The sequence below is a fragment of the Culex quinquefasciatus genome, chromosome 3 (genome assembly GCF_015732765.1).
Source record: "Culex quinquefasciatus strain JHB chromosome 3, VPISU_Cqui_1.0_pri_paternal, whole genome shotgun sequence".
Taxonomy (NCBI): Eukaryota; Metazoa; Arthropoda; class Insecta; order Diptera; family Culicidae; genus Culex; species Culex quinquefasciatus.
This window is the reverse complement of record NC_051863.1, coordinates 105051382-105074558: the sequence shown is the minus strand read 5'-3', so window position 1 is coordinate 105074558 and position 23177 is coordinate 105051382. Positions and strand designations below refer to the sequence as shown.

The following is a 23177-nucleotide window of genomic DNA, read 5'->3' as shown; positions in this document are numbered from 1 at the left end:
TTTTCACTAAAACTCAATTTCCCAAAATACGTATTTTTTGATTTTCGAGATTTTTTGATATGTTTTAGGGGACAAAAATCCGCAACTTTTGAGCCATAGAGAAACATGGTCAAAAAATCTGCCGCCGAGTTATGAATTTTTGAAAAAATAGTGATTTTTGGAAAAAATCGAAGTTTCATGCAAAAACAAGTTTGACATTATTTTTTAATGCAAAATTGAATTTGCAATCGAAAAGTACTTTACAGATTTTTTGATTAAGGGCTCCGTTTACAAGATATAGCCACCGAAAGTTTGATTTTAGCGAAATATTTGCAGTTTTTCAATTTTTAAAAATAGTGACCATGAGTGAAAATTTCTAAAAATATTTTTTTTGGAAAGTTCAGAAAATTTGCTATAAAATTGTCTAAGAGACATTGAAGATTGGACCTCTGGTTGCTGAGATACAGCGGCTTAAAGAAAAAAAAAACACGAAAATTGAAGTTTTCTAAGTATCACCCAAACAGCCCACCATTTTCTAATGACGATATCTCAGCAACTAATGGTCCGATTTTCAATGTAATACATGAAACATTCGTGAAATTTTCCGATCTCTTCGAAAAAAATATTTTGAAATTTTTTAAATCAAGACTAACATTTGAAAAGGGCCTAATATTGAATATTACGCCCATTTAAAATGCTAGTTCAGATTTAAAAATTAATCAAAATATTTTTTTCGAAAAGATCGGAAAATTTCACGAATGTTTCATGTATTAACATTGAAAATCGGACCATTAATTGCTGAGATATCGTCATTAGAAAATGGTGGGCTGTTTGGGTGATACTTAGAAAACTTCAATTTTCGTGTTTTTTTTTTCTTTAAGCCGCTGTATCTCAGCAACCAGAGGTCCAATCTTCAATGTCTCTTAGACAATTTTATAGCGAATTTTCTGAACTTTTCAAAAAAAAAAATACATGAAACATTCGTGAAATTTTCCGATCTCTTCGAAAAAAATATTTTGAAATTTTTTAAATCAAGACTAACATTTGAAAAGGGCCTAATATTGAATATTACGCCCATTTAAAATGCTAGTTCAGATTTAAAAATTAATCAAAATATTTTTTTCGAAAAGATCGGAAAATTTCACGAATGTTTCATGTATTAACATTGAAAATCGGACCATTAATTGCTGAGATATCGTCATTAGAAAATGGTGGGCTGTTTGGGTGATACTTAGAAAACTTCAATTTTCGTGTTTTTTTTTTCTTTAAGCCGCTGTATCTCAGCAACCAGAGGTCCAATCTTCAATGTCTCTTAGACAATTTTATAGCGAATTTTCTGAACTTTTCAAAAAAAATATTTTTAGAAATGGTCACTCATGGTCACTATTTTTAAAAATTGAAAAACTGCAAATATTTCGCTAAAATCAAACTTTCGGTGGCTATATCTTGAAAACGGAGCCCTTAATCAAAAAATCTGTAAAGTACTTTTCGATTGCAAATTCAATTTTGCATTAAAAAATAATGTCAAATTTGTTTTTGCATGAAACTTCGATTTTTTCCAAAAATCACTATTTTTTCAAAAATTCATAACTCGGCGGCAGATTTTTTGACCATGTTTCTCTATGGCTCAAAAGTTGCGGATTTTTGTCCCCTAAAACATATCAAAAAATCTCGAAAATCAAAAAATACGTATTTTGGGAAATTGAGTTTTAGTGAAAAAAGTTGATAAAAAAATCTGCAAATTTTTTTCCGTGTACGTATTTTTTTCTCAAAAGTCCTCAAGAATACCTACAACTTTGCCGAAGACACCAAATTGATCAGAAAATTCACTCAAAAGTTACAGCTGTTTGAATATTTACATACCATTTTTGTATGGACAGCTACCAAAATTGTATGGAGACTTGTATGGGTGAACCAATGACGCAAAATAGCTTATTTGGTCATAGGGAAGGCCCCCACAAAGTTTGAGTCAAATAAAAAAATACAAAAAATAAAAATGGTCGAAATCGGCCGATTTCGTAGAGAGTTGCTCCCATGTTGTTATTGATTTTGTTACGGGAGCTTTAACCCTATGGGTCATTTGCTCCCGAATTGACTCAATATAAAACATCGAGTACCTCTTGATAAAAATATTAAAGCACATGTGTAACTACTTCTCCATGCTCTACTTAATTTGTTCTCCTATGTACCAGTAAACTTTTACAACATTTGAACCAAAACCCCTTATGAATGAAAGTAATTAAAATGATTATTTAACCTTTAAAAATAATCTAGAATGTTCCAAATATATTTTCAAGCACATTTCGCTGCGATTAGATTCGTTTTTATGGTAAACGAAAACTGGTTCTAGATAAAATCTGAAAACATAATACTAGATTTCGCCCTGGGCGAAAATTGATCTCATGTTTTTCATGACCCCAGAAATCGCCCACTTTATTTTATTGAAATAACCTTTGGTAAACGTTTAAAACAGGTAAATCACTAGATTTTCATGAAATCCAGACATACAGTGAACTAATGAATTATTCATTTACATTATTTTCGGACAAAATGAGTTGTTTTCCCTCATTAACATTATTACCCGCTGTAGTCTAAATTGACAAAAATATGGCGGCTGCAGTAAGGCTTTTTTTGAAAAACTTTTAAAAACTTAATAAACAATAGAAATTCATTAGGAAAGTTTCAATTGGTACTAGAAATGAATGAATATGTATACCTGCATAATAAATTCAACCAAAAAACGGTATGAGTTTGCTAAATACAGATTAAATCCAGTAGGTGGGCGAAAACTGGAGCAGGGCGAAAACTGGGTCCTCTACCCTATGTCACGCTAAAATCGGCCAAAATTCTTTCGTTGTCCCGTCACGGAAAGAAATCGCTGACAAAATCTCAAATGTTCAAGGAGCAAATGATTTGTTTTTCATCTCGTGATAATGTGTAGAAGAGCAAAAGTCTAAAACAATCAAACTGGCAAAACTGCAACGATTGTTATAGTGTGCCTTTTAAAAGTCCAGTTTTACGATGGTGCCCCGTCACGCTACATTTTCATTAATTTCAGGGGAAGCACAGGTACTGTATGGTTCATTCTACATGACATTTCTTTGTAGGAAAATTGATTATCTTTGCCACTACAGCCAAAACGCTGAAAAAAACTTGGGAATTTTTAATAAAAAAAAGAGCCGAAGAATCAGTCATTACATTTTTTTATGCATTTTAAATCTACCATCAAAAACTCTGTTCCTTAAAGCCTTGAATCGTGTTTGATTTATGAGTAAAGTTTATCAAACATTAAACTTTTGAACCATATTTTAAAAATGAATTTTTATTATTAAAAAAATAGTCTAGTTGACGTCACAGTCCCCCCCGCCCCCTCCTCTAGAGCGTGACGTAATTTATGGATGACTCCTTTCCTCTCTTGTCAACAAAGTGAAAGCATGCAAATTCAAATAAAGCATAGAAATTTGACCTAATCCGTCCATCAAACGCATGCCAATCTCACTTCCAATGAAAATCATCCCTGTGAAGAAGTTTATCAATAGTTAATCGACCATTTCCCCAACTCTCCCTCTTTCTCTTTCTCTTTCTCCCATCCCATTTCAGTGATGGTTCACCCGGACCTGACGAATCCCGTTTCGCCGCACCTCGGGGACAATCCATTTTACGCCAACTTTAAGGTCCTGCTGCCGCTTTTTCTCTCGATTCTAATCCTATTTGCACTGATCGCAGCGGCGCTTCTCATCCGGAAAAGAAGTAATTCGCCCTTTTCATTCGCTTCGTCAAATTTTGCCTACCCTCTCTCGTTTGCTGAATAAAACATGCCTTCCCTCTCTTTCCCATTTTTGCATTTCGGCTCTGGCATTAATTTGTCCCCAGAGCTAAATAACCAGAACCGGATCCCGTCAACGTCGATGTCGGAGTCGCCGTCGATTGCCAACATCCAGAACAAGCACAACCGCGACCAGCAGTATCTGGCGGTGCGGGCCCAGCAAAACAGTCGCAACAGCAATTCGGTCGATTCCGGCAGCTTCAAAGCCGAGGGAAATGGTAAGTGTTGTCGGAGCGTCGAAGCAGGCCTTGAGATAATCCGTGGGGACGCGCGGTAGTTTTTCGATGCCGGGTTGGGATCATGGCGCAACCGCGCGTCTCCATGATAGATAGAGTGGTTTATTTTGTGCGAGGGTTTTCCCAGTGGGTCGAATAGAGTTTCCTTGGGACGATTGCCGGTCAAACTATTTGATTAGGAAATATTGCAGTTTAATAATGTAATAAACGTGTGTGAACAAACCAATATTCTAGAAAACAATATAAGAGGCCTGTAACCACGCGATCACATTTCCAAAATAAGCTTCCCACATGTTTGATAACCTCAGACCAGTGCCGTTGCCTGGGGTGGCTTCCGGGCTAGTTATGTTTGATTTATTTTCGTTTTTATTGCATTTGAACAACAATTTTTGAGAAAAGCCAACTCCCAAAAAAAATGTTTTGCAATAGCTGAGAATTTTCTGTAATTTTCTTTCTGTAACTTTGAAAATAGGACAATTAGTTTCCGTGATACAGCCTCTCAAAGAATTCGAATCGAAGAAATTGAATTTCTCTAAGTGTCACCTAATTTGGCTGTAATTTTCAATTGATAACATCTCGGAAACTTGGCCCGATTTTCAATGTTAAAAATCAAAACTTTTGGGAAATTTTGTGATATTTTCAGTAAAAATAATTTCAAAATATTTAAATCAAACTTTACTTTTGAAAAGGTTTAAATAAGATTTTTTTTATCGAAAGCTTCAGAAAATTTCACAAAAGTTCATTTTTCATTTTTTTTATGAAATGAGAAACTTCAAAGCTTTTAGTATTTCAATAAGGGACCAATATTCGGGAAAGACGTAAAACAAGAGAAATTCTTACGTAATTTGCTCATTATTCAGGGTAATACAACTGTAATCATGCCTCAAGCATCTTACATGAATTTTCCTTTTTTTCATTTACAGAATACGTTGAAGACATTTGCCCGTATGCAACATTTCAGCTGAACAAACAAACGTACAGTGAAAGTTCATACAGTGGAAATGTTTACAGTGGACCATATCATTCGGTAAGAGGATCATTTGTGTATCATGATGTAAAAACCGAAAACTATCATGTAAGTTTATTTTTATACCATCAATCTTTCTTATACTTCTCTATATTTTAGCCATCTCTTGCACTCATTTTTATCGCATTAGTTTAAAACGAGGAGAACAAGATGAACAGTTGTAGCAAAAAATAAAAGCCAATTGGTGTGCCTTTGTTGTTGTTGTTGTTGCCCACATTGAGACGTTTTGAAAATCATTGTATTGTTCACGAAAGTTCACCCCATCATACCGTCACGTTGTTGCATTGCTCAAAATGTAACCGGACGGTATTCAGTTATCTATTGTTTGTCGTTCATAACACCATCTAATTCAACATCATGATTGAAATCCCTGCGTTTAGTAATTTATTGTGGAGTTGGTTTTGTTATGTTCATACCCTGACAGTGATATCAGATGAAGGTATCACAAAGTGTTCTACGAGCACACACTATGATCATTTGTATATTTACAATGACATATATTACATTACAATCTGGCCAACCAAATTCAATGCAAAATTCCCAGTTTTATGTGTCATTACCTGTGGAATCATATTGTACAAGTTCTTATATCTTCTTTCCCATTTGGTACAATTCCCGGTATAGTCGAACAGCCAGTGCGAAAAACCAAGAACCGATCCTGAGAAGCACAAATCCGTGAGTTCAAACGCACCAGCATTTGTTTTCTCTCTTCACATCAAGGAAAATAAATTCTCACCTCCAAACTACCTCCACCAACCCTGTCCTTGTTACTTCCTTCTCACTCCCAAAAAACAGAACGCAAACATGGTAGAAGCATTGACCCTCATCAAAGATTCACGTTAATCACCATTCATTTCTTCTTTTAGTGCGAGTATCTTCAGCTTAAAAAAAACACCATAATGAAAAGAATGTTATGCATATTCATCTCATTCACCCGTCCACCATCACCGACCAAAAAAAAACCTTTCACTCTGTTATTCGTGAATTCGCTTCATCATTGAGAATTCCAGGCCCGAACCTTTCTTTTTTCACTTTCTCTGTCTCACGAGCTTCTCTCTATCTCTGTTTCATGTCCCAAGCGAAAAACATAAAAAAAGATCACATTCAAACAAAAACCAAAGGAAAAACAATTGGCAAATATAGTTTAGTCATCATTATCATCCATCAAATTAGTGCAGAGAAGCGAAATTTCGTCTAATCAAAAGAAATCAAACGTTTTGAATAAACTACCAGAAGCCCCCTTTTTCTTTTTCTTTCTTCTTTTCTCTTCAACAAACATACAATTCAATGTACTTCCGTGTGTTGCAATAAATCAAAAACCATGTGATTTTCCCGATCTTCGACGACCAAAATCACAAAATAATATCAACCGGGCCAAAACCGATTCTCTCCTCGACATCCTGAAAAAACGAAACCGTTTGAAATCAAACCCAACTCGCTCGCCCCGCAAACAATAATCTGCCCCAACAAAATCTATATCTCGAATGAACCAAACTTTTGCAATTATGAACGAAACAAAACTCAGAACAAAGAACCCGAGTACACAAAAGTACGCAGAAAGGGCGGATCTCGTCTGCGGGATCCGACCACCTCGGAGCCGATAGGTGAGTACGCTAGTTCGAATAACGTTGGTGTTTTCTCGCTGTTTCCCGCAAAACAAACCATTTTTAGATATAAATCAATTTATAGAATCTGACAATCCCGGATCCACAGATTCCGAAGTTAGGAAGATACTAACACTTCATATACCGATTACAGAATATGATACGCTTGGTTCCGAGTCCGACAACGACATGGCCTCGCGTTCAAACCAGTCCAACTACCGTCACCATAGAGGTAAGTCCGGGGAAGGAAGGGGTTTAAATTATGTGCATTTATTATGTTTTACAAAATAAAATTATTATTAACATAAAGTTATAAGACAACAAACATTTAAGAAAAAAATCTTATGATACAGATCAGACCTTTAATCTTCATTGAAAAGAGGTCATTAGCGTGTCCCAAAAAAGGCGATGTTTTGGAAACCTCCGGGCTCACCCATATTTTGATAGATTTTTGCCTCAGGAACAAATTTTTGATACAGCGAAAAATTCCTTAAAATCAATTTGACCTGGCTATTTTCGATTAACTGGAAAATTGCCTGTTTTCCTCAAAACAAAACCCCTATTTTGTTCCAAAACATTGAAAAATTAGTTCAAATTGACCCGTATGTTGCCCTACCCTGTGTAAGCTTGTGTCCATAAACTACGTGGACACTTTAGTATGGATAATTGCCCACGTAGGGGGGTGGGTGGTAGAGATTTCCAAAAAAGTGCCACGTGTTTGATGGATGGTCCCAAAAAAAAAGTGCAGATTGTAGACACACTCACAGAAGACGTAGCTTTTAAATAATTTAATAATGAAGGAGGCACTGGGGTTAAGGGGTCTAAGGACAAAGTTTTAGGTCGAAGACTAGCAGTCAAATAAAAAAAAATACTTCAAAGAAAAATATCGATGATAAAAGGCTAATTTTTTTGAGAATGGCGCCGTAATAACGTAATAAAATAACACTGCCTATCTACTCACTAAATCAGTTTTTTTTTATTTGTTATATTATTAAGATTCATATGGGCACTTTTCTATGACCTTCTTATATCAAACCATAGGTTTATCCACAAGGACTATACACTGATATCCCGATGGTTTGACACCAACTGTTGTCAAACGAACGGGGTAACTTTTTAGTTTGACACACTCTTTACACAGAGCTTACACTTACTACCAAACGTTTTGACTTAAATAGTCTGTGTGAGATCCGTGTAAAAGTGACAGTTCGTCACTTTTTAGTTTGGCTTTGTCAATCCAACGGGATACAAACTAAAAAAGTGACCAACCACCGGGGGTTGAAGGTAAATAAACAGCTTTCTAGGCTGTATCTATACTAGGATGTAACAAAATGACACTTTTTTGCGGGCATTTCAGGGGATGATCCCCTAGGTGTACTGAGTCAGAATCCCAAATATGAGCCCGATTGGTTGCGACAGGACCTGGCGCTCCGGCTTTAAAGTTTTAATGGGATTTAACCCGTAAAATCGGTGCGTTTTGATTTTTGCCATTTTTAAGTCCTTCAACGATTTTTGGATTTTACAAAAACCTCATGAGCTTATAGTTTGTGTTCCAGGGTACAACTTTGCCGAAGACTGCGAAGAGATTTGACCGCTCTGAAAAATTGTACAGAATTTACAAAATCTTTTCTCTTGTTTTTCTGATAACGTAAATCATGTTCTGGCAACACTCGCTTTTGAGGCGCGCTTTCGCAAACTATGCAACGCATGCTACGGGGCGTCGCGACAGGTCGCGACGCGTCGGCATGTATTTGTCCAAGCGTCGTGTTGTTGTTGTTGTTGTTGTGATTGTTGAGAACTAAAGTTCTTATGGAACTGCAAGAAGCTCTCCGGTGACTCTCAGGGTTCTGTTGGATGCCCAGGCAGAACCGATTCTAAACCTTGCTCGAGTGTCAACTAACGCGGCTGTCTTGAAAGCGCTTTATTACGCACGGATGTTGTATGCATTTTGAATATTCCGTATTCCGGAAGATATTTCGAGAGACACGCATTTTAGTGAGAGTTTCCACTCGCTTTGTAATCAATTAGAGGGTGACGATTCTCGAGATTTTCAATTTCCCGGGAATCGAGAGTTGAATTTGGCCATTTCCCGAGAATTCCCGGGACCCGGGAGTTTTTTTTACTATGCCAATAGTGGCCTTATTTTTGAAAGAAAAGTATAAAATTCGTTACTCATTCGTTAAATTAAGTATCCTCATAATTTAGAGGAACTATATAGTTTACTAGGATGTAACAAAATGACACTTTTTTGCGGGCATTTCAGGGGATGATCCCCTAGGTGTACTGAGTCAGAATCCCAAATATGAGCCCGATTGGTTGCGACAGGACCTGGCGCTTCGGCTTTAAAGTTTTAATGGGATTTAACCCGTAAAATCGGTGCGTTTTGATTTTTGCCATTTTTAAGTCCTTCAACGATTTTTGGATTTTACAAAAACCTCATGAGCTTATAGTTTGTGTTCCAGGGTACAACTTTGCCGAAGACTGCGAAGAGATTTGACCGCTCTGAAAAATTGTACAGAATTTACAAAATCTTTTCTCTTGTTTTTCTGATAACGTAAATCATGTTCTGGCAACACTCGCTTTTGAGGCGCGCTTTCGCAAACTATGCAACGCATGCTACGGGGCGTCGCGACAGGTCGCGACGCGTCGGCATGTATTTGTCCAAGCGTCGTGTTGTTGTTGTTGTTGTTGTGATTGTTGAGAACTAAAGTTCTTATGGAACTGCAAGAAGCTCTCCGGTGACTCTCAGGGTTCTGTTGGATGCCCAGGCAGAACCGATTCTAAACCTTGCTCGAGTGTCAACTAACGCGGCTGTCTTGAAAGCGCTTTATTACGCACGGATGTTGTATGCATTTTGAATATTCCGTATTCCGGAAGATATTTCGAGAGACACGCATTTTAGTGAGAGTTTCCACTCGCTTTGTAATCAATCAAAGAATTATGGCAATTTGGCAATAAAATCGGTCATAAACAAATTAATGTATTGTATTGACAACATAAGTAAATAGTATTTTCATACAGCAGAGTTCTCTGGCTAGATATTTTGCTAATTCATTATATACCAATTGCACTTTGTTCGAGCATAGGTTCGCTAACATGTCCCCCAGCACCACAACTGGTCGAGAAGAAAAAGATCCACACGGGTTAATGACAGGACCAGGTGGGTTTAGAACTAAATCCTGCGAGTCACTGCCAAATAGAATACAGGAATCTACGACAGATTAAAAGAGCAGCACCGGTGATCGAATCCTCCGGCACCATCGAAAACATAAGCACAACATCCAAATTTTCTTTCCATATGTCAAACTTTGACCGTTGTACGCTGGATGTTTTCTCGTTGCTATAGTTACGACGCCTGGCTCTGGATGCGCGCGTTCAAAGAAAGTGTTGCCAATACTAATCAAACAAATTAATGGCAAAAAGTTTTTTTATTTTCAAATCATTGTACAAGCAGTACTAATTATCAAATCTTTTCACAGTCTTCGGCAAAGTTGTGCTCTGAAACTCAAACTATAAGCTCATGAGGTTTTTTAAAAATCCAAAAATCGTTGAAGGACTCAAAAATGGCAATAACCAAAACGCACCGATTTTACGGGTTAAATCCCATTTAAACTTTAAAGCCGGAGCGCCAGGTCCTGTCGCAACCAATCGGGCTCATATTTGGGATTCTGACTCAGTACACCTAGGGGATCATCCCCTGAAATGCCCGCAAAAAAGTGTGGTTTTGTTACATCCTAATCTATACAAACATAACAAATAATTGAAATTTTTGATTTTTTGGTACATTGTGGCATAAAACTAAAAGTTGTTTCACTTTAAAACGCTCATATTGTCATATTGCAGAGGCTTTCTGTTAGTATTAAATTACGCCTCATTGCTTGCTAAAAAGGTCGAAAGTCAAAGTTGATTTACGACTTCCAACCCGTAGTTGTAGATGTTATCAAAAAATCAACCCTTTTAACATCTATCATAATTGTTTGTTCCAATAACTATTGCACAAATTTAATTTTTTTTTCATCATAAAAAGGTAATATTCAACCTTCCAAAATTTTTAATGGTATACTTCCAAATTTACACATTTTTTACTGTGTATGGGACACCAGACAAAATTCATTCAGTAAGCTGAGAAAATCCTGTGCATATTTTCGATCAACATCTCCACGCCCAGACATTTTTCTCAGAACCTGATTCTTAGTCATACATAAGGCTACCAACTGTACGGATTTTTTCCTTACCGTACGGATTTTCGACCATCTTCGCGGATTTTTAACAGGCCGGAATTTTTGTACGGATTTTTTTGCCTAATAAGGATTTGTACGGAATTTTTAAAACTTAGTTTAAAATTGAACTGATTTTTAAGATTCGGCTAAAGCTTTGACTTTACGCCCAGCAAAACTTGGCAGTGTTGGCAAGCACAAAACATACGTTGCCAGATCGATTCAGCAAAGTCTGCCAGTCTCCATATTTAGGGTCTCTAAGTTTTCCGGGTTTCCTTCAGTTCAAAGTTGATTATTAATTATTGTTCTTTTCATATTCCTTACAAAACATATTTATCTAACAAATGATCCGAAGGCTTTCTAAAGCTATTTAAAACCTATGATAATTTGAATTAACAAATCTAGAGTAATTTTTGAAAAGGTCCTAAAAGCTTTGTTTCACATGTTTACGTTTAAATTTTTACGAAATGTCAAGTTTGCACGTTTAACAAAAAAAATGGAAGAACATGATTTGATTCAGCAAATCACGGTTTATTTTTAGATATTTTCAAACGTTCAAGTCTGATAGCAAACTAGCTAGCTGCAAAAATGACAAAGTTTTAAATTTCAGTTTTTTATATATTTTTTAAATTTTTATATGTTTTCTCGAAATTAATCCAAATAATTCCATAACAGTTTTTTATACATATATCACATCGGCAATGTGTACGGATTTTCACTCAGCAAGAGTTGGTAACCTTAGTCATACATATCGTATAAAAGTGTGGTCCAATTCCGGGCTTTCTCGGGGCTACCCCCTGAAATCAAAGATTGACCCATCACTAACTGTTATCAATTCTCAGATGTAAAAAAATCATTAAATTTAGAACAACATTCCCGATGACACCATATTTTTAAGGATGTTTTGTTGAAAAGTTATTAGTTTCTGAAAATTACCATTTTTGCGCAGACGGCTCTAGAAACTACTTTTTTAAATGCAACTGCGTGCTTGCTTACCTGCATGCCTGCCTGGCAGTGCGCCTGTTAGTGTCATGTTGAGCCAGCCGCGCAATAGTTGTCAATTTCAGAAGCTAATAACTAACCTGAAAAAAAAATCCTTTTTTTTATTAAATATGTCTTTATAAAACTTTCCTATAATAATTACATTTCTTGTTCATGCTAAGTGGAATGGCTTAATGCTCGTCATCTTTGTTGTATTTTTCGTTTTATTATTAACTGATTAAATTTATTTTATTTACTTCAAATTGTTTTGCATTATTGCACTGAATCGAATACATTCTTCAACAACTAATCCTAATTTAAAACTTAAAAACTAAAAGCATTGAAATATTCAAAATCATTAGAACGAGTAAACTACGAACTGTATTTCAAGATGAATACTCCAAGGGTTCTTACTTGTTCCTGGCGAATTTTGCACCCACGCAGAGTTGTTGTCATCACGACGAAAATGTTCAGAAGTTCTTGTGGTGAAAACAGGTCACTGCTGCCTTAATCCGTTGAAGCTGGCTGGTTTTCCCTCGTTTGCTGAAGCCTGGAAGTGTTGTATTCTCTTCAATTTTTTGCCGCTGATTCGCCGGCAATGGCTGCATATTTGGAACCACTCGAACAGATCCCGCTCCTGGTGACGCCAAAGCAGGAAAATCCACGTCCGTGAATGCTGGTGGTGTTTTGCGGCGATTTGGTTGGTGCCTCGTCGTCGCTTGCTGCCGAATTTTCACAAACTCAGCTCATTTTGGGCAGCTTCGATTCTTGGTCGAATGGTCGCCACCGCAATTGAAGCATTTGGCTTCGATGTCCTCGTTGATTGTGTTGCAAGCTTGAGTTTTGTGCTCACCTCCACAGGATGCACAACGACTCTTGATGAAACAGTACCTTCCACCATGTCCAAACTGCAAGCAGTTCGAACATTGTGTCACGTCACGGTGCACAGGACGATAACGTTCCCAAGTCACGATGATGTTGAAAATTGCCCGAACTGCTTTCAGCTCAGACGGCGTTGTCGATCCTTTCTCGAGATGAACCAGGTACAGTTGATCACGATATTTGATGTCCTTGTTGTGTCTCGTCATCTTGAAGACGATCACGTTCAACTTAAGAGTTTTGAGCTCTTCTTTCAAAACACTCACATCCATGTCGTACAGGCCTCGGAGGACCTGTTTCATGGGGTGTTTACCTGGATCGTCATGGCTGTAGAATTCAATCTTTGTGTTATTCAGGAAATTCCGAACGTAGTTGTAATCCTTTCTACCAGGTAGCAGAATTTTGAGTCCATCAGAACACAAGCGAATGGAAGCTCGTAAAGCACCAGCTTTGATAAATCCGGTCAGCCACATTCGCACCGAGTCTGATGACGATGTTTTCACAAAATGGGTGGCACCTTTTCCCATCGTTCAAATTCTTCCTTCTCGCTCACGTCCACAGGAAGGATAGCGAACTGGTTTCCAGACGAATTTTGAGCGTTCTTGCTCAAACTGCCTGACTTTGCAGGTAGCGCTTCGGCATTCTTTAGCTTCTTCAAATCTGCGCGATCCTGCTGGTGAGGACCGCCTCTTTTTCTTGCCGTGAGGCATTTTTGCACTTTTCAGCACTTTTCAGGAGCTAATATCGAGGAGTACCTCACTGATTGGTGATCCACAAAGGAATTTGAAAAAAATCCTAGAAATATGGTGTCTTCAAGAAAGTTGTTTCAAATTTAATGAATGTTCCTCATCTGAGAATTGATAAAGATTGGACGACTATTGCACCCTCTACAGGTAAAAAAGTGAAACAGTTTTCTCCATATATTTTAACAATTTTTCCCATACAAACTTCAAGCAATTAGAGGAGGGGTTCCCGTGGTCAGAATGAGCTCAAATTTGAATTTTAGCCTAGTGATGGGTCAATCTTTGATTTCAGGGGGTAGCCCCGAGTAAGCTCGGATTTGGACCACCCTAGTATACATGGGTCTAGGAGGAGAGTTTAAATAGTTCATTTTTTCGAGTGCTTTAATAGCCATTCCTCTGTGAGGAAAGCAAATGGCTGCTAAATATCTTTAGGACGGAAATAGGAATATGTACTGAAAAAAAAGATTGAAAGATTGAAGAATTAAAAACAAAGTTATTGGTCGGTGTTTTGAATACAAAGTCGTACCCTGCCCACCATTGAAAAAACGGCTAATATCCACTTTTGGCAAAAACGAGATATTAGCACCAGGTGGTAGAGGACGTTCCAACGCATCTTCTGGAACTTGAATTTTACTGAAATAGTGTCTAGACTTGGCTGCCGATGCGAAAAACCAAACGGCTAATATGCCACACTTATGGGAAATTACCTTGACGGAGATTTTGTGTCAAACACTAAAACGCGTTTTTCTCGGAATACTTGATTTGGCATAATAGCCGAATTTTCAATTATGGGCAGTACCATTTTGTTATATATTGTTTTGAGTGATTTTACTCTGATATAATTGTCAACAGTTTTTTAATAGTTTAGTAAATAGATAAATACGTATTCTAAATTTACCTTTCTCCACCGCGCCACACTTCATTCTCTTCCAGATACTCAAGACGAAACATCTTCGTCCTCTGAGAACTCGCCTTCGAGCGTGTCTCGCAAGGCAAAGCCACCCTACCCGCCGCGAAAGTCAGCCAAGTCGGCCCAGAACCTGACCTCGCAGAAGCGTCACGTGCGGAGTTCGAGCGGCTACTCGAGCCACAACGAGGAGACAACGTTTAGGTACGCGCGCCACCACCAACAACAACTACTTCAACTCCAACAACAACAACAACTTGTTCTTCAACAACAACAACTACTACAACAAAATCACAACCGCCTCCCAATAACCGCCCCCAACCACCACCACCACTTCAACCACCTTCTACCGTCCCACCACCCGCACCACAACCTTCAACTTCCGCCGTTGTCGCCGGCTCCGACGGACCCAAATAGCCAACCAAATACCAATGCGACACTTCGCTTCTCTTCTTCCTCGTTCCAGTATATCTAACTATCCCAATTACTCCGAACATCACATAACGCCGCCGGCCAGATTCTCCGATCTGCTCGCCGGGCGGGACGCCACGTTGGCCGTCTCGTCCGTGAATCCCTCCTCGGCCACCGGGCTGATTCAGCAGCTGGGCGGCAGTGCTGCCAGCGAGCAGCTTACGGTGAGCACGAAAAAATCAAGCGCGAGCACAAGCAGCAATCACTCGCCGCGACCACGTGCCAATCAGAAGCTTCAGCGCGAAGCGTTCCAAATCAATGTGTGATGGGATTGTTACAGCGATTTTCAGGATTTTTGAAAATGCTGACCCGCTCACTAATATACCAAAAACAAAATCAATCGATCGACAAGAAAGACTCAACAAATACAACGCATCTCTTTACAATTTGAACTACGTAGACGATGAGGAGAAGAAATTGAAGCTGGAAATTTAACACGCGACGACAACGACTTGAACCGCGGCTGTTTTGGTCCCACTTTTTAAGACTTTCCGTTACAAAAAAACAACACTCCCAAATACTCTCAAGCAATCCATCGTTTGTGCAGTAGAGAAGACAGAACTAACGAATGAAAATAGTGAAACTATTATGAAGACAAAGATTGTTGTTGAATAATTTAGGGCAAACCAATGCAGAATATTAGATAGTTATTTGATATGAAAATTTATTGCAACAACAGGAAAATAGAGTGGAAATGTGCGAAACTTGACCAGAGCAGTATTTGAGAATGAATACGGATTTTTTTGTTGGCTGGATGAAACATTTCCCGTGCGTTCCTTGTGGTCAAAGAAGCCATCTTGTATTACGTGTTAGTGCAATTTCAGATGCACCCTTACAAAACAAGCTTTGATAAGCTCAGTTGGCTGAATGTTGTGCTAGGCATTAAACTCCCTGAACGTAGGTTGGTGCCGATCGTGCCAATCACAATCAAAGGAGGAGGAAAATGATGATTGGATACTAGAGTGGAGTTAGACTGATGCCTTTCTTGTCAACACTAGTGGTTGCAGTTCATCCAAGTAATCCCGAAAACCTTCTCTCTGCCTATACAGCATTGCATTAACCGCAGAGACAGATTCTGTTAACGGAACAAATTTCACCGAATCAACTGGGGAGGAAGCATGCGGTAGACGTACCGTACCAGACGCTCCGAACCAGTTGTGGTGTGGTGTATTGATGTGAATTGGGCATATCGACATCTGTGAAATTTATCAGATGCACTACGAACTTTTTAACTTGAGAAGTAAGAAGTGGTAACCGTTTGCGGTCCTCTTAGTTTCGGCAGTTTCGGCGGTTCGAAATATGCCATTTTGAATGTATTCCATCATCATAGGCGTGTAGGTCAACAGCTTGCGATCAAGTTTGCTTTTGAAGTTGATGGGCCAACTCACACAGCAGTTGCCTCGAACCCCTTCGACTTCCGTGAAATTGGCACTAGGAAGAGCCACGTTGCCTTGTGGTAAAGCATTCGCATTGTAAGCGGAAGATCGGGGTCCAAATCCCGGCTCGGACCAACACAACTGGTGATCGTTTCTGGATTCGAAGGTATTGTATCATCACAAGCTAGAACTTATCACAAAACTTAGGGAAGGCGAACTATGGAATGTTAACACGAACAATTAACATGTTAAAATTAGTTGATTAGAAACTGCCACTGAATCCGATTTGTAAATGCCGGCCCCGATACTCTTCAAAGGTGTTCCTCTCCAAGGAGCTAGGAAAGATTTACTTTTTACTTACATTGCAGGCACATTGCGAGATCCATTTTTCGATATCTCGTGACGTGACGGATGTTACAATTAGAGATTTCCCGGCTGCTCTTTGAGCTCAAAAGAAGAAAAACACAAGCACGAAATGTATGTTTTAACACGTGTATTGAACCCTCATCAGTGTGTGTGCGCACAAATCTTCCTTTTCCCCTGCATCTTCTTCTTCTTCAACGCTCTTCTTTATTCTCGCGCGCCTCGCGCTTGTTCTCCTTCTCGCGCTTTTGCTTCCTCTTCCCTTCTTTTATTTCCCCCGCTCTTCGCACTCGCCTTCTTGCCTCACACTTCCCCTTTCTTCAACGACATCGCCAAGCGTCGCTTCCGGTCTTCAGACATGACGCCGCTTCCGACAAGCTCCAACGGCGACAGGCACAAACCATACCCTCTCGCGGGGCATTTCGCTCGCTTTGTTTGTCTCCACCGCTGCCTCCTAGTTTCGGAGGAATTGTGCACTCACCGACAATTGCGCACGGTCCCGATCGTAACCACTCCGGCCTACAGGTCCTCCTCCTCGCCACATTTCTTTTCGGCCGTGGAAAACACGCCGACAGTTTCGGCGGTTGCAGGTGCCCGGGTTTCGCCAGCAAGAGTTCCAACTAGAACGAAAAGGCCCTGCAGAATCGGCCACAGTCAGCCCAACGGTTTCCACCTTTTCTCCAACGGCAACTCACCCTTTCGGGGCCAGGGCGTCCAGTCGGCCGGGTTGCTCGCGATGCAGGCCGGAACGGTGGAACGTGCGGTCGGTCCGACCGTCGATTCGAAAAGAAGGAGTAAAATTTTGCTGCGTCGCGTGGACGACGTGCTCACGCGGCTCGCGACAGCTGCGTCAACTTGACAGTTTTGACGCTTATAGTATTTTCCGCCGAACGGGGGGTTTTCTTGTGCGCAAGATTAAGGGCACGGAAAGTCAAATGACGTAATTTTAAGCGGACCAAACACAAATGCTACACGGACCCAATGACTTGTAGCTCGAAACCTTGAGGAGATAGAAATTTGGTTTCAACGGGACCTTTGTGTATAATGGCGTACACAAAACTCCTAAAAAGCGTATGTTTCATAAAAAGGTTAAAAAATGATTCTAAAATCTCAGCTTTTTCTTGTTACATGTCATTTTATGATAAATTTGATGTTCTTTTCGAGTCTGCAATAACCCGAATAGGGTTATACAACGTTTTAGAACAGACTAAACCAAAAAAATTGTTGTATAAAATAAGGAGTTTGCATGTATTCTTCACCACGGTGTGTTTTTTAGAACAAACAAATGATAAAAAATCGGTATGTCTGATATTTGGCACCGTGGAAGAAGGGCCCTTTCCCCCTCTTTCCGGTCCATTTGCGTAAAACAGGTTTTGGGTGACTCACCACACATAACCTTCGGACGCCTATAGAAATAAGCACAAACTTGCAACAGAGACCACAAAAGACCTCAAACTATCAAATGCAAATAGTCATTCTTATGTAAAATTGTCTGATCTTTCCGATAAAAATATTATCAGATTTTTTTTTTAATCTGACCGAACATTTGAAAACGTCCAAAAATGCTTTCATAACGGTATTGGGGTAAATGGAACCTAGATGATTTTTGCGATGCAATTGGTTATTTTTACTGGATTCCTAAGACATTTTCACATAAATTAAGTGAGTTTTGAATTTCACATAAGTTATGTGAATTTGGCATGGCCGCATAACGCCTCCATTCTAAATATACAATGGAGTAAAAATGTTTAAAAACAGGGAATAGGGGCCAAATGGTGGATAAAAGCATCACCACTCGATTCCCCGGATTTTTTTACGTAAGAGATACTACTTTTCATATACGAGAACCTGTTGCGTTTAATTAAGTACGATTTTGGGTCCGATTTCGCCCGATACTCTGACGAGGAGTTTCTCACTTTCAAGTTATTTAATTTTTTTGCACTGAAACTAGAAAACTTTATACTAGAAGGTCTCCTTAAATCAATTGAAATCGCAAAAACTCTTAAAGCCTAAGTGAAGGAAAGAGTTTATTGGTACTTTTTTGATGAATCGTTTACAGAAACGTATGAAAACGTATGTTCACAACATGGTTTCTTCGGTCAAAGAGAATGAGCACATCAAGTTGCATCCAAAACCAAACATACAAAGAAAAATCTCGAGAGTAAAATCCAAAGAGCTGCTCACAAATGAACCCGGAGTGTACATTACTCGAAACTATTTTATATTGAAGTTGTGTATTTTAAAAACGAATCGGTAGTTATTCCCCACTCAAAGTGAGAACTTGAACATGTTAGGTTAACAAATTGAGGTGAGCAACACACAAATCACCCACAAAGCCAACGCAAAACCAGTAGCTAGTTGTTTTTTGTTAAGAAAATGATTGGAAACCCTTGATGGCGCAAATAGGATTAAAATTTAGCAATTGACCCTCTACATATACACAATACACACACACAATTCCAAGTTCGTTCCTTCCTGAGTCGCCACACTCGTTATCGAGCTTTAGTTATAGAGGCGAGGAAATCGAAAAAAGAAAACAACAATTTTCACCCAGTGTCGAGTGACGAGTACAATAAGCCTAGCGAACGAAGGGCGCGCGCCATTCATGTTGATAACGATTTGATTTTTTATAGGAAATTTTATTAGGTTGAACAACTACTGCACACACGCACACTCACACAATTAAACACAACCACGACTGATTGGGTGTTTCACGCGCAATTGTCGCCATGTTGAGCAGAAAATGCATTTAACACTAGTTCAGATCGGAACGTTCAGTTACACCTGTTTAGTGACATCGTAACAAGGAGGAAATTTTGTTTTATAGTTGTGTAAAAAAAAACCCTAGGGAAATCTGAAAAACAAAAATTAGAAACAAAGACAAAGCCAAAAATCGATTATAAATTGAAAGTGTACATACAAATCCATAAGAAGCGAAATCACGATTAAAAAAAATCAAAAAATGTACTAATAGTGATCAATATGTGATTATTAAACTATTATAAATTTATAAAGATATAAAAATTCCTTTTTTCTCTTTTAAAGGTTGAACGAAGAAATCATAACAATTATTTTGAAATATAGAGAAAATAAGCTAATTAAAATCTCGCTCATTATAACAAAAAAGAATTTCAAAACTACAAAATCATTTCTTCGCAACTCTTTGGACCTAACTTCACACGAAATTGATTTTAAGATTTCTAACTATAAATTTTATTTTGGTATGCGATATTTTTAAATCACTGTTGCCACTTTTAGTACACTTTTTCCACAACATATCTCTCTTACCTGCAAGATACTGTACAGATCCAAATACATCACAGTAGGCAAAGTTTCGGAATACCAAAATAATTTTGTAAGAACGATAGCTTCAACGCCTTCTTCGCTGTAAATATAACCAAAAGAAAAACTCATAAAAGCACAGCAAATATGTTCATCACGCTCAACCGTGTCCACGCTTAGTTACTAAAAAAGGAAGCAAAAGAAAAGAAAACATGACCCTTACCTGCTTTCACCCAACACATTTAATTTGCGATCAAACCATGCTGGCACGGCTAGCACGCCAATGTTGCCAAAACGTGTATCCGACTGATAGAGATTAGCCAATAAAGCACACTCACACAAATAAACTTGAGCCTAACGAGAGACTGGATCGACGCAAGCAACAAAAAAATGCGATCGGAAGCGCCAATGAGCGCAGGAACTGCTAGGAGTTTAGCACAAAAAAAAACAAAAAGGCCAAACACTGTTATGACAATATTGAAAGAACCCATTCCAGGAGTGTTTAGCGTATTATAGTTTTTAATTGACAGACAGCCAAACCATGCTGGAGCACAAACAAAAGATTATATTTGTGAATTTGCAATAGACTACAAAAACCACGGCATCATATAAATACAGTGTCTGCAAAATAAACAATTAATGTATCATCATCCAAACAAACAGAAAAGAAGAAAAATCCTCAGCACACAGCATAACGATACAGACATACGCAAATGAAAAAAAAAATACAAAACAAACAATAGCAGGAATATACCTCGAACATAGATGCTTACATGAAATAGAAGAAAATTGCATTGCGAACCGATAGGAAATAGAACGCAAAACCAGAAAAAAACTCACAATTCTGACAAACAAAATTACACAATCTGCACAAGCACTTGAGCACAGCAGCTGCTGCTGGGCGTCAAAATCCATTTTGGTATTAAGGAATTTTACTGTAAACATAATGAATTGTCACAACAAAATCCAGAACAAAAAAAAAGAAAAGAAAATTTACTCTATATAATAAAAAGTGTGAGGTTGTTGTTTTATTTTGAAAGAAATTCACCTGTTATAAATCAGCTGATTTTTCAAAAGAAAGTTATTGCAAATGGAAAGGGGCATCTTTTACTTGGTTGAAAATAGGAGTGGATCTCGATTAGAGTGTGTCAGACAATGAATATTTTTGGGATATTTTTTCACTTTTTAAGCAATCCAAGCAACTATGTCAGAGAAAAACAATACAAGCAACTTTTTCATGCTAAAGGTGTAAGATAGGATAAGCGGAGAGTTTCCCAAGTAGCACAATTGTTCGCCAAGAGATTTCCAAACTGGTTGTTGAACTCATTTACTATGTGTTCCGAACGTCCCCGAGAACTCTTGAACGCTGGAAATAGCGCACATTTTTCTGTTGTTGATCTTCATCCGTTAGAAAAGTGCGTGTTTTGAGTTAGTTTTTCAAGTGCAAGTCATACTTGCATAGAGAACGTTTGTTGAACATGTCGTAATAATTCATGACCTCCTATTCCGAACTGAGTTAGGTAAACGATGTTAAAACCGTTTAACAACATCCTGCCCTTAAGATCAAGAAGTGCGTTAGGCAAACGTTTTGAGAACCATTCAAGAACACATCGTGGTAGACAATTAGGTGAAAGAGGTTTTTCATAAAATACGTCCCAGGTGTTCGCTTATTTTTTTTTCTTTTTCTATTTTTTATTTGTGAATAAAATGTCACTTTACGATACTTTGAATACTACCTGAATACTAGCAATTTCATTATTATGCTTTTGAAGATCATTTTTTTGTTCAATTATGTCAAAACTCAATCATGTTCTTGTTCGGTTTTTAAAACACGACCGCGAACTACACATAAACAACTTGTTTACGAGAAATCCCAGCTAAAACGAAAGGTTAAATCTACTATGCTATCATGTTTAGTAAACTGAAATTAAACATCATGTCTGCAAAGGTAATTTTGTTTAAGGTCAGAAAAAACTTCAAAATGAACTACAGTCGACTCTCTGGCTGTCGATCTTCTCGATATCAATATTGCTCCATGTACCGATGAATTCTTCAGTCCCTTCAAACTGCATACTTCAATTGTCTTTATTCCTCGATATTTTCTCTTGCTTGAAGGATCTCTTCCTCGACGGTCCCTTGGATTCAATTTGGTTTAAACATCTATTTCGGTTGTCAATAATTTCACTTTCTCATGGCTTGCGTAGATTCTTTGAGAAACGAAGCTTTGAAGGGTGTTTGACATTTCTTTGTTTTTGTTTGCTGGACGTTGCCATGATTCTCTCCCATAGCTGGTTAGCAAGAAAAAACAAATTTCAATCGAGTCTTCATTTTGCAGCGTTCTGTAAACTGATGCTTCTCTTCCTCGACGGTCCCTTGGATATTGACAACCAGAGAGTCGACTGTTTTCGTAATCCGTTGCTAGATTTGGCATTTGTGTTACACAACCATGTTGAACAATGGTTTTTTAATTGACCAAATTGTATGACGCTTGTTCAATAATTAACTAAAAAAAACGCTAGTGGAGCAATTGATCAACAAAAACAATAAAAAGCGATGTTTTACTCTCGGTAAAAAACGTTACTTACACCACCTTTAGGTGGTTCGTGCATTCCTCACATCATAAATTTAATACACTACACAGCCTCAAAAACACTTAATTTTATTAAAATATCTGAGATCCGGCCTCAAAAAAAGGGTATTAAAAACACTAAAGTCCTTATAACTTTTGATAAGGTTGTCAGATTTTCAAACTTTTAGATTTTTTGGAAAGATCTCTTGATAGGGATGTCAGATCTTCAACGTTTAAAGGTCTTTTAAATACCTTTCTAAAAATGTATAGCATGACGGGTTTTCTTACAAAAACCACCCTTTATAATCTTCCGAAGTTCAGCTGAAATTGTTTTTTAGCATAACATTTGAAATACTTTAATATTTACTAGGGTCTTGTGGTACCCCAAGACAGATCGAATGAGATCAAAACGGTCCAAATTAGTATAGCGGAGATAATTGTGTGCATATTTTTCGGTGCACGGATTTACAGCCATACAAACGCACAGACAGAATAAATAAATAAATTTGTATGGACATTTCGTTATGAGGGTGGAGAGGGGAAACAAAATCAAATTTTTTGGGTTCCGTAATAAAAGAATATTGAGCAAATTTATTGAACGCAGACAATCAAACAATCAAACTTGCACTTTTTGACAGTTGAGCAGTTTACCTGCTCTATTTGTTTACTTGCATTTTTTTGCAGAAACGTCAGCCTGCATGCATACATTTGGCTTGA

General features: G+C 38.1%; 1 protein-coding gene across 1 annotated transcript in view; it reads left to right on the top strand.

Annotated features, from left to right (window-relative positions):
• Window positions 1-20726, top strand: part of LOC6030880 (Down syndrome cell adhesion molecule-like protein Dscam2) — a 176408-nt gene extending 155682 nt beyond the window's left edge. Inside the window, 7 exon segments of the mRNA XM_038258682.1 lie at window positions 3580-3729; window positions 3853-4023; window positions 4965-5116; window positions 6594-6672; window positions 6827-6904; window positions 14426-14603; window positions 14866-20726. Coding sequence (XP_038114610.1) covers window positions 3580-3729; window positions 3853-4023; window positions 4965-5116; window positions 6594-6672; window positions 6827-6904; window positions 14426-14603; window positions 14866-15136 — 1079 coding nt within the window. The 3' untranslated portion in view covers window positions 15137-20726.
• The last annotated feature ends 2451 nt before the right edge of the window (window positions 20727-23177 follow it).